This window comes from Ctenopharyngodon idella, chromosome 20, assembly GCF_019924925.1.
Source record: "Ctenopharyngodon idella isolate HZGC_01 chromosome 20, HZGC01, whole genome shotgun sequence".
NCBI classification, from domain to species: domain Eukaryota; kingdom Metazoa; phylum Chordata; class Actinopteri; order Cypriniformes; family Xenocyprididae; genus Ctenopharyngodon; species Ctenopharyngodon idella.
In genome coordinates this window covers 23,316,339-23,333,910 of record NC_067239.1, presented here as the reverse complement: position 1 = coordinate 23,333,910, position 17,572 = coordinate 23,316,339, and the positions used below count along the sequence as shown (strand labels likewise).

The window sequence follows — 17,572 nt, the reverse complement described above, 5'->3', positions numbered from 1 at the left end:
GGCTATGTTGGCTAAGCCACTGCCCTTTTCCCCTCATGGGCTGAGGTGTCCCTCAAAAGCAGGCAGAGTGAGTAGGATACTATATATGAGCAGAATGGAGGAAGGATGTCAATCAATGGATGTCAATAAAACTTTCTTTAATCACTCTAGATCCACTCCAGGGACTTTGCTTCACATCCATACACATGCAGCTAATGATCCAACACATGAGTTCCTTTCACTCCATCATGTCCACAATCATTTAACATTTCAGTCTATGATGCAGAAACTCAGAAAACTTGAAGTTTAAGTTAAATCTTCTGGAAATAATGATTTTTATTCACTTTTATTCATTTTAATAGCTGCAGAATTCAAGGTAAAATAGATATTTCCAAATGTATTTTATTTTGCATCCTCTTAGTACTGTGTCTTCTTATTCATATTCACAGTTATTTGAGCTTAACATTTGGGCCTGCACAACCTCTTTCCACTGCTAAAGATCAACCTCATTAGCATACGAACAGTTTCATAATGCATGGAAGTACAGACAAATATATTAGGACTACAATTCATCATCTGTGCCCAATTTATGTTGTAGAACAAAATGTGAAAGTCCCTCAGAGAAATGTAATCTAGACAGCCTGAAGCAGTAGTAGACAGGCTCGGTGTAGACAGGGTGCAAGAATTTTAGCAGCTCAGACTATAATAATAGATCTGCTAAGAAAAAAAAAAAATGTAAAAAAAAAAAAAAAGACACTGGTAAAGCACTTGTGAAAATTCAATACAGACTTTTCTTAGAGTGAAGAATTTCTGTTAAGTGCTTATATCATTATTTTAATTGAAGAATTAGAATTTTCTATTGGTTAATTACTTCCTTGACAGTCTCTGTTGTAACAAACACCAATCCACAGCAGATTGTAATTTGAATATGACCATACAGTGTGAATTTTGCATATGTCTGCTGTGTGCCTTTCATGTATATGTTTACACGTTTCGAAGATAATCATTGCTGGATTAGCCTCTGGTTTGACGTCAATGTAGGTTTTAGCATGTGGTCTAAATACACTGGTAAGGATGTAAATTGTGGTGCTTCAGGATTGTTTATAGTGTGGCTGTGATGCACCTAATGAAACTGTTTCCAAAGGAACTTCTTTTCAAAACACTCCCCCTCATAGTGCTGAAGTTGACTTCTGTCAAAGCTCTGTTCTTATTCTTATTCTTTAATGTACAAGCTATTGCTATAGTAAAACAGAAAAGAGACTCATATTAAAAATGAGTAAATGAAGTGTTCAAAGCAGATATTCTCATTTAACTTTGTGTTGCAGCTTTGAATACAATGCTACATTGTCTTTAAACATTATAAATAGAACAGGAATAGAACAGAATAGAAATAATAGGAAATATATGAATGATTTTGCCTGCTTTTCTGAATGGAATTATTAACCTTCATGGGCATGTTTCCTCATTTTGAATGAGCATGCAAAACATGCATTTCCATGGATGCTTATTTAACAAACAAATACTTATAAAGAAAACAAGACACTAATTTGCAAGTGTGTTCCCTAACAATAAATCTTTTTAAAACCTTGACTTTTATTAAACTAAATTTATGTTGAAATTCTGATGAAAACATATACTAATTAATAGTGGTACATTTAATATTTTGCTTTTAATAATCATTATGTCTGTCTTTTCATAACATTACACAACTGTCCAGATTAATGTTTTTCACAACAGCCAAATGATGAGGCTCAGAGTGATTTCACCTCATGCTGAATAAACATGGTCAGTGTGTGTTACCAGATATTACCATAGTTATATGTGGGTTAGATGAGCTATGGGGTAGTGGTCAGAATAACAGGGAAACATAACCACATCACCAGGGGTTTCAAACAACAAATGAAAGAAAATATACAATGTATTTTATATTAGTGTTAACATATGAAAATATACTATTTCACCTTGAACTGAGTGCATATATAATCAGTGTTTAACTTCTCCAGTGTGCAGAAATTGGCACTTTTTTAGTATATTTTCAAAAAACAAAAAGTTCATTTGAATTTGTACCACACAATTTGAAAGCTTGAATTACAATTACACTAATATGTGCTGGTATTCGACATTCAGAAACAGCAGAACTTCTTTCTAAAAGTCTTATTTCTGGAAGTACTGCAGGTTTAAACATGAAAATGATTTATCTAAATCAGCCACAAATGACAATCTAACCAAACATAGTTGGACAAGGCAGGCATGAAGCTCTGAGCTACATTTGCTAGCCAAATCTCAATGGAAAGTCTGAAGCTATGACTATTGTGTGCTAACTTATCCAGGTGGCCTATGGACTTGGAGAATGTAAAATGCAAATGTGAAAGAGAGCTTTGTAAATTTGCTTTCGCCACCCCCACTGCATTCGTCAACTTTCCCAAATTCTCATTCAACACCCCCTTTCACTCAAGAAACTGGTTCTTCACAGTGAACATGTTGTTATGACAGATAGCATTGCTTAAAACTTGCTGATCCTCTCTTTTAAAATGCAGATTGTAAGGTCAGTATTTATTTATTTTTTTTGTTCATATGTCCATATATTCTTTTGTTTATTATTAAAGTACAGCAGTTAAATAAGATATTAAGGGTATGCTGTTAAAAAAAAAGTCTCATATTACAATATATATACTCTCATCTTGCAATATATATAATTTCAGTGTTCATAGAATAGTCTGTTTACCAAATCATTTTAATCGTCACACTGTAAAAAAGAATTGTTGGTTTAACTTAAAAAAGTTAAGTTACCTGGTTGCCTTAAAATTTTGAAGTCATTGAAATTAAAAATTTTAGTTAATACAATGAAGGTGATTGGTTTAATCAACAGAAATTCAATATATTATGTTATCTGAACCACATTAATTTGACAAAAGAAAAAATGTTGTGATTATACAGTGCATTGTGTTCTTTTTTAATCTTCAAACAAATATATAATTTTTATTGGCACTATAGATCTTTTTTCAGTTTCAGTGACAATAATTGAAAGAAAATGTCGCTTGTGAATGTATTTAGCCGGTGTTTTGAACGGCAGTAGCTTTTGGTGAAGTTGTTTATTTGTGGTTTGGTGCAGTTAGAGATAATGTGACCCCAGGGGACAGTTTATAGTACTATACTATATAGTTAGAATTTGAATAATAAATATTTGTCCAAACAATTTCACTAAGGTTCAGAGAAAGGTTTCACTTTTAAGTTTCTTTTAAAGGTAGGCATACATTTTGACTGTCTTTTAAAAAATTCAATGCAATCTCCCTAATAGGATCAAGACACTGTCTGGTGCAGGAATGCTCCTTTTTGCTGCACTATTCATTTTTAGCCAGGTAAATTCATAAAGGCAATATACAAGATAACATATTTCATCCTAAGAAAAACAAATAGTAATCACCCGACTGCCACATATTGTATAACCACCCTCAAAATGAATATTTCCACTGATCTGACTGATGATCATGGCATTGAATTAATTTTTAAACACCATAGTCATCATCTACAAGCTGCCAATTCATTTAAATATATCGTCTATTCTGTACAATATTTTTTAACACATAAGAATCCCATTCTTGTCATTACACATCATGATCATTTGTTTACTAAAAAAGCAGAAGCAGAACAAAAGTACTGACTATCTTCTTTTGTTACCCAACAGACTTCACAAGTGGGTAAGTTTATATTTCACCAGAGAGTCCTTTCCATACACACACACACAAAAAATAAAATCCAGAAACTATATACAGAGTTACATCACACATAAATAATGCATGCAGCAAATTTATAATTTTACATTTTATGTTTTCAGGATCCACAGATGTGACACATTGGGCAGAGGTCATGATTGAGGGGAATAAAACCTTAAATGTTGCAGTCCATCTGCCTGGACTTATAGGAACCGTTCTAGATACAGCAGGGGTAACTATCACAAATGCTGAAATTGCAGCAGGTAAGAGATCTTTCTGATGTAGATTTTATTCAGTTTTAATAAAGTCTATTTGTATGTGAAATGTTCAGTATCATTAAACCAGTCTGCCAGATTACATTTTAAATAAATATGCTGTAAAGTCATTATGATAATGTGTTATTGTAGAGTGTGAGATAATTGGCCAAAATACAACATGCTGGTGTGGACCAGAATATGTTTGGAGCAATCTTGTGTGTGACTCTGTAAATAAATGCTGCAACGTGGATAAATGTGTGGCAAATATATCATACTTCACGCCTCTGTGTCTGCCCAAGGTGAACGGTAAGTTGTCAAAAATAGCACAAATTTAAGTTAAAGTCAGTTTATAATTTTTACAAGTGCACCTCCGGACAATATTTATGATTGTTTCACTGCTGTGATCCTTATAGTTTCACTCATTGGCATGCTCACTGGTAGCTCCGCAACAGTCGATGCCATGGTATGTGTGCATTTCCACTTTTGAGAAATGATTACTTTTTCTGAAATGTATATGTAAGCAGCTGCAGAAATTAATAGTATAAGGGATAACGTACAGTCAGCCGGTCCTTTTAGGGCCCCACATTGAGATTTATTTTGCACTAATACCTGATCCACTGACTGTACATTATCCCGCTTACTCACCAAATAAATAAACACTAAATGTTGTTTTGAGATGAAATTTGTGAATTTAGGCTATAATTCTACCTGTATGCCATCTTAAAGCTTCTTCTAGGAATAAAATAGTCCACTACAACGTACAAAACAAACGACCTAGCAACAAAATAACCATTGCGTCAGTATTAGCCTATTAGTGATGGGTGCTTTCGAAACACTACTGCTTGAAGACATTTAAAAATCTTTTCTTTGGTTCGGAGCTTGTGTCGAAGTCACGTGATTTTAGCAAATGAGGCTTTAATATGTCATAATGTTCAAACATTGGTTTCAAAACAAATTTGGATGGTTCGCCATTACCTAGTTATGGTTTTATGTGGCCTTCACGTGCTATTGGAATTAGCCTATAGTAAATAGTAAAAAAATGGACGACGCCTCACGCACCTTCACTCTCTTCCATTGTAGTAACCGAAGCCGCCATTGTGTCTATCTTGAGTCTCGAGTCTGCGCATAGTGAACTTGGAGCCCGAGTCTGCGCGGTAGTGAGCACGAAGTGATATCAAGATCCCGCCCAAACTCAGAACAACTCATTATTTCAGTGTGAAATAAACAGTTATGGAAATGTAGAAATTAAAGATAAAGTTCCTGTCACCTCGCGAAGATCCAGAAAAAAAGTCCGTTGGGGCCTCAGTGACTAGCTACCTTTATACCGTTTTTATAGCATCAAATAACTAACTAAAACCAAACTTATTTAAAAAACGAACACTTAAACTAACACCAGCGTGATAAAAACTGCCTAATATGACATAAATTGTCTTTGGAAAAAAATATTTGAAGTGTATCTAATTTAATTGTTTAGTTTGTTTCACGTCCCACTGGAATACATGGAGAGGGCGGGGTTTATGACCTATACTGCATCCAGCCACCTGGGGGTGATCGAGACGCTTTGGCTTCATTTTTCAGCAGAGCCGTTAAATATGATTTTATATGATGTTTTTCAACGGCTCTGCTTTTCAGGACTCATGTGGCACGCTTGTGCAGACCGATCAGTGTATGATATCAAAGTTGTGAGAGCGATAGCCTCCGAAAGCCTACGGAGCTTAATCTACAGTAATTACGGCATGGCGTGAATGCAACATTTAATTATTTGTAGGTTACATTTCATAGCTAGATACTCGTTCATGAAAATATTTGCAGTTGGTTTGTAAAAGGTGCCATTACATATTTGGGCTTTCGTTTTCATTTTGACTAGCAGGTGCCGCCAGCCTGCGTTGTTTCGTGCGATTTGTTTTGCGAGGCAATTGGTACATTTAAATCTACCGCTGGATGGCGCTATGAACTTGACAGAATCAAGTATTCCAGAAAGCCTTGTAATAAAGCAAGATTATGTAACCCTAGAAATGCAACGCAGCTATTTATTCAATTATGACAAATCTCTTAGCCTACTCATCATTCTAACCCATTTTCTTTTCAGCTGCTGAAAGCTTTTAATGTGCTAAATGCATTCAACTCATTGACTATGCGAGGCACCCTGTGAGATATTTTTCTTATCATTTTTATTTAATTTTACATTTTTATTTTATTATTTGAAAATAAATCAAGTAATAATAAACACTTGAAATACTCTATTATTTTCATTTCTTCATTTGATAACATCTACAATCCTTTTTGTAACCAAGAAGCTCAAGTTTCCCCTCTTTTGTCACAGTTTTACAGGGTCATTTACATACGCTCACAATTTCACAGTGTCACTCAGTGCTGTGTTTTCCACCCCCAAAGTTCAAAGCATAATTTCTACGTTGTTGACGGATCCAACCATTTACAGTCTCAATGTTAAGTCTCTAGGTAAAACACTGCAACCACACCAATATTTTCATCACTTGTTCTGTCTATTCATTCCTACCAATCTTTTCACCATCACGGTATTTTATTATCATTTACAGGAATGGTATACATAGAGGCACCTACAGGTAAGGTGTGTTATAATTCAAGACAACAGCTGAATTGTACCAGTATAGAGGCTATGAGCAAGTGCGTGTGGCAGATGTCCAGAGACGAAGACGTGCCGTTGATTCTGGGACCAGGGAGTGAAGTAATGCTGTCAGATACTTGTACAGAATTATCAACAGTCACACTTCTGAAGACAAATGGATACTGGTCAGGTGTGTTGTTCAGTGCAATCATGAGTGAAACAGGGTTCCATTTACATTATCTTGACTTTTTTCATTTTTTGATATTCCAGGAACATACAGCTGCCTTTTTGTCACTGGGAACATAGCTCACATGGCCATGGCACCTATTCAAATTGCACTGCTGCCAGAAGTCATTAATGTGACAAGCAATCCACAAACCACAGATTGCTCTGAAGCATCATCCGCCAAAGTTACCATCTCATGTTCCATCGAGAACAGTACTGAAACCTACACAGCCCGGCTAAAACTAGGAAGTATGGAAAATACTGTACCAATTAAAGAAGGTAAGGCTGTAATTATAATATCTTTATGTTATATTATCTATAATTATATATAAATCTTTCATTTGATAGCACACAAAGCTGACTTTTATCTTTCGTAGAGCAAATAATCAACTGAACCTTCAAACCTATACTTAGAATATAAAAATATATACTCGACAGGTTTATAATCAAGCAATTTACCAAGTAGCACAATTGTAATCATGTTCCAAGTCATGAACTGTTAAAATGTGTCTTAGCTCCTCATTTGTGAAGTGCAAGCAAATCTGGCTTGCAGTGGCCCCAAATGTATTTAGACATATGTAACGCTTTTAAATGAATGAATGTCTTTTCATTAGATAACAAAATATTAAACTAAGGGATATTTACATTTATTATTTTAAAAAAAACGACATAATTTATTACATATTATTTTAAAGAAACAACAACAAAAAGACAAGAAACAACATCAAAAAGACTTTTGTACAGTATATAGGTTATACTGTACAAAAAAAAAGTATTTGGACACTTTATGGTTGTCAAACTTGAACATTCAAATTTGATAAACTACATTTACAATAATCTAATTTAATGAAATTTTGGAGTGTGTCCACATACATTTGTTTATATTGCATTTATCTATAACCTGCCAACACAGATAAAAATGTTACCGATGTTTTACAGAACGCAGTGGTATAATCAAGTATACAGCAGACTTCAATGTTGATTGTTATGCAGAAGGCAAACCAAGTTCACTTGAGGCCAGTTGCACTTTAGAGAACACTTTGAATCAGCTGCGAAATCACTCATTAAAAGTACCAATCATTTACCGTAAGTACTGAAAGTCATGTTCTACTAATGCCAATGTATGCCATTCTACAAAACCCCTTGGAGAAAAAAACTAATGTTTGGATGATTTTTTTTTTTTTTTTTTAGCCAGTGACATGTTTTGTGCAGAGGAAGTAATTGAAGAGAGAAGATGGCCAAAAACAAAGAATAATGAAACAGCTGTTATAGATTGTATTGCATCAGGGAGACAGGGCACAATGAAACGCAAATGCACTGGAAAAAAATGGGGTGAAGAAGTCTCTCTGTGTGTTAAAGCAGTCCTGAATAGTGTAGCTTTGCAAGCAAAGGTATGCAAATCTAGAAGACCTGACTGATGCTGAATGACCTAAAAACTTAAAGACATGGCATGTGAAAATGTCTCATTTTTATCTCACTCCAGGATTTTGAAAAAGGACTTGGAGCAACACAAGAGGGCGCTCAGCTAATCTTCCAGAGTTTGAAAAATAACACATCCGAAGATGGCGAAAACAGTTTTGGTGATGTCAAAATTGCAGTTACTGTTTTCCAAACTATGAAACAGGCATCAGTAAACATGCCACTAGGCGAGAACCTTCTTGGAGTAAGTATTTCAATTATCTCACTCACTTTTGACAGCTCACTTATTAAATAAGTATATTACATAATGAAGAAAATAAGATATTTTTTACTACTTGAATTATTCACATACATATATATATATATATATATATAATTTTGAACATTTGAGGTACCCATTTTGATACCAACATCTTCAGGTTCTAAAATGTTAAAGTCTGAAATGCAACTCAGACTCTTACATAATCAAAATGGTATACTTTGAGATATTTGCCGTTACAGTACAAAATCTGTTCTCTTTGAAGGATTTCATCGAATCAGCCAGCAGCATGTTGAATGTAACCTGGAACGTGGGAGATGAGGAAGAGAGCGGTACACTGGCCACACAATATCTGTCATCCGTAGAAGGCCTTGTAAAAAGCATCAGAATAAACGCCAGTGAGGGCTACAACTCCTCAAACATTCAGCTTCAGATCTGCCGAAACGGCGCCACTTGCAACAAAACCGTTTTCAACGTGGAAGTTGAGCTGAACGCAACAGCAGATATGGTGAAAACAGTTGGATTACAAGGCTTGGCCGAACGCCTGCCAAAATTGGGTTATGAGGATTCATTGTTTCCTAGCATAGTCGTATCCAGCACAGTCGAAAACAACACTCAGCCTTCGGTGAACATCAAAATGGCTTTTCAAAATGATGCGGGCAGCAGTGCAGAGATGCAATGCGTGTTTTGGAACGTCTCGGAGAAGAGATGGTCAAACGAGGGTTGCGAATACGTTCAAGGTCCCGGGAACATCGCCTACTGTGAATGCAACCATCTCACCTCCTTCTCCATGCTCATGTCCAAGCATTCAGTAAGCATGCCTTTTCTAGATCAGCTCACGTACGTCGGACTGGGAGTCTCCATATGCTCTCTCATCATCTACATCATCATCGAATGTTTGGTCTGGAGCGCCGTAGTTAAATCCAGCCTTTCCCACTTCCGGCACACTGCTCTCCTCAACATCTCTCTGTGTCTGCTTTTGGCTGACTGCAGCTTCTTAGCTTCCTCTTTCCCATCAATCCTAAATGAACCCTTGTGCCTTATTTTAGTGGTGGGGAAGCATTACTTCTTCCTGGCGATGTTCTTTTGGATGCTGTGTCTGAGCGTCATGTTGGTCCACCAGCTCATTTTCGTCTTCAGCCACATTGGGAAAAAAATGTACATGATCCTCGGATTCACCATTGGCTATGTTTGTCCAACAGTGACTGTGGCGGTTACATATGTGTACTACAACCAAGTACCTGACATCCCGTATTACAACCAGAAAACGTGCTGGCTTACCTATAAGTCAGCCATGCAAGGATCCATCCACGCATTTCTCTTTCCAGTTGGGACCATCGTGCTGGTGAACATGGCTTCCATGATAGTGGTCATTGCAACAGTTTTAAAGCCGTCTGGAGCTGAGACCAACAAAAAGGGGGACAAAGATGCAGCAAAAAGCATAATCAAAGTGATTATCTTCCTCACACCTATTTTTGGTGGGACTTGGGTTCTGGGGCTTTTCGTGTTTCTGATGGACGACTTTACACAGCTTATTACATACTTCGTGCATTACGCGTTCACCATAGTCAACTCCCTACAGGTATTCCCATCTCTCCATGAAAATTATAACACTTTAAAAAGTACAACAAATATTTTGAATCATTTATATCTTATGCCTCTGTATCATTTATACTTTTTAGGGCTTCTTCATCTTGTTGACAGGATGTTTTGCAGAAAAAAGGGTATGCATTGTTATTGGCATTAAAGATGTTTAGTATAGTTAGGACCATGGACACTGACATGTTTCTTTTTTTTTTCTTCAGGTCCGAGATGAAATATTGAAAATAATTCTGGGGGTAAGTTTTGGGGAACACTCTTTTTTTTAATGCCATGCCACAGCAAAAATAAGGGGGAAAAATCGTTTTGACTGAAAAATTATAATACAATTAATAATTGCAAAATATATTCAAATAATTTTCAATGTTAAAATAAAAATATTTAAAATAACTCTGACATATAACATTATGATTCCCCCACCCCCAGAAATCAGGAAAAGATCAAGGAACAACAACATCCGTTGCAAAATAAAACATCCATACAAGTAAATGCACACAAGGTATGTTTTGGATACAGCTTAATTCCCTTGATTGATTTACAAGTCAAATGTGCTTTATTTATATAGCTTTTTATGCAATACAGATTGTTTTAAAGCAGCTTCACAGTAATAAATAGGAAAATAACAATGTTAAAATTGCAAAATTCATCAGTTGTGAAACAACTTCAATTTTAACTTCAGCTGAGTTTAGATCAAATGTTGATTCAGTTCAGTTCAATAACAGTGTCAAAGTTTATCAATTATGAAACGACTTCAAAGGCAGCTCAATGACTTGAAGACAAAAAATTCTTTAATAAAATGTGTGTTTTCGATTTGTATTGCAGAAGGAGCATGTAAAACATTATGGGACATTGATCCATCTCTGAACCCACAGCAGAAACCAAAGAGGAGATGGAGCGCAACTGTTTGGTGAAGACCTAAAAGTACTTTTTGTAAAGACGTAACATCTTTGAAACAAAGTATAGGCTGTGGTCGTCCCTTTTTACTTACTGCATAAACTTAGGAACAAACCAAGAGAAACAAAAAATATAATAGATTTTTGTGTTTTTAAAAGAACAATATAAGTGCTGCTGTATATATGTAGCGATTACCTATTGTTTTCTACCCTGATTGGTGTTGTCTTTAATTTAATGAAAATGTCTATCTCTCTAAATGCACTGTAAAATGTGGTCACTTACCATGGTTGTAATCTTATTAGTTTTAGCTCTGCTTCTAATTTGCAAAACATATGGAACTATGACATCAATTTCTATGTGCTATTTAGTAATTCTGACAAAATATCTGATGAAGGAAAGATAATTTTACACATCTAAGCACTCTTCTTGAGCTTGACAAAAAAAAATTTGTTTGTTTTTTTCTCTTGTTAGACCTATTTCCTTGTTTCTTGTAAGGGGATATGGAAAAAAGAGAGATGAGATTGTTAATAACACAAATTTTATTATGAATAAAAAATCTTGAGCATACTATTGTAAGATGATTCATGAATAAAATACTTTGCTTATCATAGAGTGGTTATTCAGATGTCAAATATGATGAAATAGGTTTAGTTCTGCCTGTAGATCACAGCTATAATGGCAACAGTAAGAGCTATGGTTCCTGCAGCACCACCGATCAAAACTCCCAGAATTCCTCCATCAATGTGCTGTTTCTCACAAGTGTCTCCTGTGTAGATAATGGCCTGTCCAGAGACACACCTGCAAATGACATGTAACTGTCACCATATAAGCCACACAAACACAAGCAATTTTTTTTATTCTTAAACAACAAACTGTGGATTTATAATTAAACAAGCTGAGATAATGGTCAGATCTATGTGCTCTAACCTGCATGCTGCTTTCCCCTGATGTATGACACATCCTCCTCCATTACGGCAGGGGTTTGGCTGACATGGGTCGCTGATCGCTCATGGCACCCGGGCTTTTGGGCTCTCGAAGTTTTCTTCTGCAGGCTGGGGGTTGCTTGAGAGTTCAAGCTTGACTGGAACTTCAGATTTTACAAGATGTGCCAAATCTGGTTGTTAAAGAAAAACACTTTTAACAGTTATATACATAACATAAATACATTTATCCCAATAGCTGTACATATACTAATTATAGTGATGGGTGGAACAGTTGTGCATGATCAAAATTACCATCAAAATTACAGTGATGATCAGGTCATCGTTCTTGAGGAAGTCCCGCCTATGGAGCTGATCGTGTGAGATGAAAGTACCCCAGCCAAACTCTGGACCTCTGTAGCATAAGCAGCTATCGTCCCATTCTCCAACCGTAGATGGTTTATTCCACTGCATATCAGCATCTATGTAAGTGATTTAATGGGTTTCATTAAAACTTTCATAATTCCTTGATGCTGCAAAGTAAAATCAAAGTTAGATGGATGGATGGATGGATGGAACGATTAATAAAATGATAGATAGATAGATAGATAGATTAGATAGATAGATAGATTGATTGATTGATTGATTTAAAAATAAATAAAATGACAGAGAGACAGACAGATTGATTGATTGAAAGTAGTGACATGTGAAGGCCAAGTATGGCAACCCATACTTGGAATTTGTCCTCTGCATTTGACCCATTCAAGTAAGTGCACACACTTTAGGAGTAGTGAGTGAACACACTCTGTAAACCGTGGACACACACCCAGAACAGTGGGCAGCCATTTTGTTGTGGCACCTGGAGAGTGATTGGGGGTTAGGTCCCTTGCTCAAGGGCACCTCAGCCATTTCCTGCTGGTATTGAGAATCAAACCCACAACCTTTAGGTTACCAGTCTGACTCTCTAATCATTAGGCCACAACTGCCCACAATTAATCGATTGCCCACTGATTGATTGATTGAACTATAGATAGATAGATGGTCAGACAGACTGATTGATTGATTGATTGATTGATTGATTGAATGACAGAGGTTAATTGATTGATTGATAGATAGATAGATAGATAATAGATAGATAGATAGATAGATAGATAGATAGATAGATAGATTGATTGATTGATTGATTGATTGACGCACGCACCAGTGGTGAAGCTTCTGCTGTTAGACATTTGAAGGGTTTTGTCTGGATTTTGATCCACAGCCGTAACCGTGACCTGCCGATTCGCTGCAGGCCATTCTAATACTGCATCATTCTCACCAGCAAAAAGGTGAAAGGTGATCCCAACAAACTCTTCAGAGGAGTTTATCCTGCCATTTGGATAAACATTAATTCCATAAGCGTAACCATCAGAGTTGTAAAAACGAGAACTCTGAACTCGGTGACCATGTGGGATAGTATTGAGAAGGTTGGTGAAGTTCTGAATCCTCCAGACAGCATTTGGGCATGCTGTCTCAGTCAGAGTAATGTCATCTATAAAGATCCCTCCTGATGTATTGCTGGAGCCCACAATACCCTGGAAGAAGTACCGGAACTTTTCCTCAACATTTAGAGTGACATGTGCAATCTTCCATGACTCATCCCCATCCCCTGAAGAAAACAAAGAGGTGCACAGTATTCAACATCTAATACATAATCATAGTATCTATAATGTGTTGGTGATATCAGAAGATATTTTTAGTCAATTGTCAGTAGTCAAGTCAAATCAATAGTTTAAAAGCAGCTTTATAGAAAAACAGCTTAGATTAGAGCTGGGCATTAATATAGTAATATTTTGCATCTAAGTGGAAAAAAACAGACAGTTGAGATTTGATATGAGTGAACATACAGGAACTCCTTGCCATAACTGACCTGTGATTGTGTGAACTTTCCCGACTTTGCGAACAGTGCCAGTTCCATCATCCCTTCTGACCCAAATGATGAGCTGGTCACCAGGGCCTCCATTCATCCTGTAGAAGAATTCAAGGCACTGCTGCTTTCTCTTGGGGTAAAGAATCCGTGACTCCAACAAAGCACTGTGTCCCTCAGACTTGTTAGTGGCATCAAACTTCATAAAATAGCCTGCATCTATTAACATTAAAACATTGTTTATGCAAAATGGCTTTTAATGGCTTTTACAAAATACATTTGGATTTTTAATATATTGAATATTGTTGTCAAATGAGTAAATGCTAACTAGTTTACTAATACAGGCGAGAATTTATTGAAATTGCAAGAGTAACTTGTGATAGTCTTAAAAATATCAGTTAGATATTGTTGAGTCCTGACAATACTTTATTCTATAAACAAATGTGTTCAACTGAAATTGTTAAAGTGACCCATACCTCTGCAATGTCCTCCAAGTGTGTGGTCCTTTACATCTGTAGAGCTCAAAGTGTGGACCCAGTCAGCATCATCTTCATCGTTCTGAATCATTCCACAAATGTTGATCTGCTCAAAGGCACATTGATCCAGGAGAGTGAGGGTTGCAGCTGAAAGAAACCAAGTCGTTATGGCAATATTGCAAGTATGGAATGTTTACTTTTTATTTGTTCTTCATGCACAAAATATGTCAAGCATTGTTTGTAATGTTTGTAAGAGGCAGTTGTTAAATATAATAACTTACTGCATTCATACATGCGATTCAGTCTTTCCAGATCAAGAGCACTGAAGTCTAAGCGCTGTCCTATTACATTATTGAAGGCAGGGATGGTGGTGGTTATGGTGGGAATATCAGGGTCCTTGTTGAAAGACAGAGGCCTGTAGTGCATGATGGACTCATAATCATAGGGCGTGTTCAAATCGGTTATAAAATCATCCTCATACTTATTGAAATTGTGCTCCTTTCCTGCACAAATGTGGATGACAAAAGGAAAAGGGCATTACATTTTTCCCATCCTTCCCCATTTTTGCAATGCAATGCACAAATTTGCATGAGCTATGAGCAACCAAACTATGAAAAGGGAGATTTATGTTGCATTTTTAACCTGGAATGATTTGATCCCACCAGATTTGGACATAGTCATCTCTGTCTGAGCGAGATTGCTCATGGTAGAAACCCAGCGCATGGAGAAGTTCATGTTCTACGATGGCCTTGGTGTCACATCTGTCTCCTATGGAGACATTCTGCCCCTTCTTTAAATCTCCCACAAATGACCAACATCTGTACCAATGGCAAAAACAAAGTGTAATATTGAAAATGTGACTTATAAACAGTGTTGGGTGTAATTAAATTACTTATCCACTGAAAAAGTAAAGTAAGGGATTACTGTTCGTTTTTAGGTAATTTTATTACAGTTACTTATAATGTACTTGTGTTAGCCTACATACTGTAAATTAGTTCAACAGCTCTGTTGAAATCAATATTGAATTTAAAATCTAAATTTGTCGTCTAAAGGTAAAAGTGAACGCTGCCTCTTTAAAATCGTTAGCTGTAGTGCAGTTGGCACCAGTTGGCTGCGTAGTCGCTGTCTGAAGATGCCGTCAGAAGCGAGTGGCTGTTTTGCAGAATGGAAATATTCCAATTACTTCACTTTTTTGACACAGGTAGGCAAGAACATTATGGTAAAAAATAAGCTATATATGTCCTAGGGAGAAAAAATTGCACGCGCGCTCTGAGAGACGGTCTTCAGTCAGTGCGCACTCAACCAAAGCGCCTCTCGCGAGTGTCAGATTTTCTCGGTTTATTGCACATAAACGTTCAAATACACACACAGTTATGTCAAAATGCCCGTCTTGGCGTATTCGCGTTGGTTATGTGAATGTGAACAGCATGTGTAGCAGCATATTGTCTCCGTCCATTAGGTCTTAGTGACAGCAGCCTTTAAAACATGCTATTGTCTGCTATTGGCTGTCTGTATTATAAATGATAATCAAACAACGAAAGAAAAGCTTTAATAAGGATTAATCTATATTTAATTTATACAGTTATGACTATGCAGAGTTATTTTATATTTGATTATTCAATTTCTGTGGTATTTTTACTTACTTTAATATATAGCATTGTTTTATTTGTATTTTTATATATTTTTTACCGTGGTATCGAATATTGTGCACTTCTGGTGGTATTGGTACCGACTACTAGATTTTTGGTATAGTGACATCCCTATTTGTTACTCAAAAAAATGTAAGTATTATAAAGTAAATAAAAGTATTATAATATATGTTTTAATAAAGTTAAAATGTTTTAAAAAGCTATAAAAGGCTAAACTATTCCATGTTTGACTAAATTATTAAAAGAGTTTCCTTTCTATTGTCTATCCGGTCAAGGTTTTAAGAAGTAATTAGTAAGTTACTTATTGAGTAATTAAATTACTTTTCAGACAGAGTAATTAGTAAAGTATTTTAAATACAACATTGATGATGTAATTAGTAATTAGTAATTAATTACTTTTTTGAAGTAACTTACCCAACACTGCTTATAAATATTCTGATTTTCCTGACATATTAAACAGGGCTGTGTTTCCCAAAAGCATAGTGATTGGTGCCAATGGTTCCATGATCTACTTAGGCTTACAATGCTTTTGGGAAAATTTCACTTACCCATCCAGCTTTGTGAAAGAAACATAGGTGCTCTCTCCTTCATAGGGCTTAAAGTCCACACAAGACTTGAGACGATACATTTCAAATGCTTGAAGGATCACTCCTTTTGCATTAAGATCTAAACAAGTGAAGCTATATGAATATTCTCATCCTGGAATCATTTTGTTGATTTTACATTAGAAAATAATAAATGATCTCACCCAAACTATCTGTGAGTATGTATGGAATGGGAAACTCCCATCTTGCTTTTTCATCCAATATTGCATTTCTTCGTGGCTAAGATAAGAATTCATTTTAGTAATTAAAATACTGAAGGAAATACGATAAAATTCAAACAAAAGGCAGTAGAGATTTGGACAATGGACTTTTGTTTTAAAAAGAAACACTTACATCTCCAGCAATATCTCCTTCAAACAAATCTCTCTGGGAATCTGAAATGTTTAAGTTAAATAGATAAATTCATTATATTTTTTCTAATTGAACTGACAAATATTATAATACAATTGTATTGCATGTAAAACACTTAATATGCTTATATGGCAAACTGTTTGCTTTTCTACACATTTATTTTTACTGACCTAAATTGATTTCAAGAATGTCCTCCCGTAATTCGCCTGCATCTGCATCCTTGCCTAATATTTAATAAAGCATAAAAACCTGTAAGAAGCTCTATGAATACTATAAGATAAAATTAAAATTAAACATGATCATTAAAATGTCTAAAATGTTTTACCATATTGTGTTGGAATAGCATACACCTGCAAGGTAGATTGATTATAGATTGGATTAAGACATTTTCATAGGGTGTGTTTGCTTAACCATAGCTCAAAATGTCAAGACGTTTTTACATTTAAAAAATATTAATAATAAAGAAGTTTAAAATACCTTGAGCATAAGAAGTACTATGAAGAGAATGATTCTCCACACAGAGTCCATGTTAACTCCAGGAGATGACAATAGGGTTTAGTGCACTTATACAAACATACCAATAAAGTCAAAGTTGGAGTAGAACTTTGATCTGAGAAGCAAAGACAATTACCAGGTGAAGTAACACACGTGGATGGACCAGTTAGTTAGTGGCCTGTCATGTGTATTGTGAAGTGTCTGCATGCATCAGCACTTCTATACTGTATCTGCCTTC

General features: G+C 35.8%; 2 protein-coding genes across 2 annotated transcripts; one reads left to right on the top strand and one right to left on the bottom strand.

Moving 5' to 3' along the window:
• The first annotated feature begins 66 nt into the window (after positions 1-66).
• Positions 67-11,537, top strand: adgrf3b (adhesion G protein-coupled receptor F3b). Its single transcript, XM_051874548.1, has 15 exons — positions 67-3,955; positions 4,100-4,255; positions 4,363-4,412; positions 6,039-6,097; positions 6,273-6,409; positions 6,508-6,726; positions 6,807-7,040; positions 7,701-7,847; positions 7,953-8,152; positions 8,245-8,424; positions 8,705-10,021; positions 10,122-10,163; positions 10,245-10,277; positions 10,465-10,537; positions 10,861-11,537. Exons 1-14 carry the CDS (start codon positions 3,805-3,807, stop codon positions 10,507-10,509), a joined length of 2,970 nt encoding a protein of 989 aa, XP_051730508.1. The 5' UTR covers positions 67-3,804; the 3' UTR covers positions 10,510-10,537; positions 10,861-11,537.
• A 570-nt stretch (positions 11,538-12,107) lies between these two features.
• On the bottom strand, positions 12,108-17,452 carry mep1a.2 (meprin A, alpha (PABA peptide hydrolase), tandem duplicate 2). Its single transcript, XM_051874556.1, has 12 exons — positions 17,317-17,452; positions 17,165-17,189; positions 17,010-17,063; positions 16,822-16,862; positions 16,632-16,707; positions 16,432-16,549; positions 14,877-15,052; positions 14,516-14,737; positions 14,235-14,381; positions 13,762-13,977; positions 13,054-13,500; positions 12,108-12,334 (listed from the first exon to the last, which is right to left on the bottom strand). The coding sequence occupies exons 1-12, from the start codon at positions 17,365-17,367 to the stop codon at positions 12,123-12,125; spliced, it is 1,785 nt and encodes a 594-aa protein (XP_051730516.1). The 5' UTR covers positions 17,368-17,452; the 3' UTR covers positions 12,108-12,122.
• Positions 17,453-17,572: the final 120 nt, after the last annotated feature.

What these genes read in the sequence shown, in the direction of transcription:
- adgrf3b (XM_051874548.1), top strand. Translation starts at nt 3,805, where the DNA reads ATGTTTTCAGGATCCACAGATGTGACACATTGGGCAGAGGTCATGATT. An exon ending in TCTCAATGTTAAGTCTCTAG is followed by an intron (nt 6,410 to 6,507) that starts GTAAAACACTGC and finishes TATCATTTACAG; the next exon opens with GAATGGTATACATAGAGGCA. An exon ending in GACAAATGGATACTGGTCAG is followed by an intron (nt 6,727 to 6,806) that starts GTGTGTTGTTCA and finishes TTGATATTCCAG; the next exon opens with GAACATACAGCTGCCTTTTT.
- mep1a.2 (XM_051874556.1), bottom strand. Translation starts at nt 17,367, where the DNA reads ATGGACTCTGTGTGGAGAATCATTCTCTTCATAGTACTTCTTATGCTC. An exon ending in TAGTACTTCTTATGCTCAAG is followed by an intron (nt 17,190 to 17,316) that starts GTATTTTAAACT and finishes TCTACCTTGCAG; the next exon opens with GTGTATGCTATTCCAACACA. An exon ending in ACTTGGAGGACATTGCAGAG is followed by an intron (nt 13,978 to 14,234) that starts GTATGGGTCACT and finishes TAATGTTAATAG; the next exon opens with ATGCAGGCTATTTTATGAAG.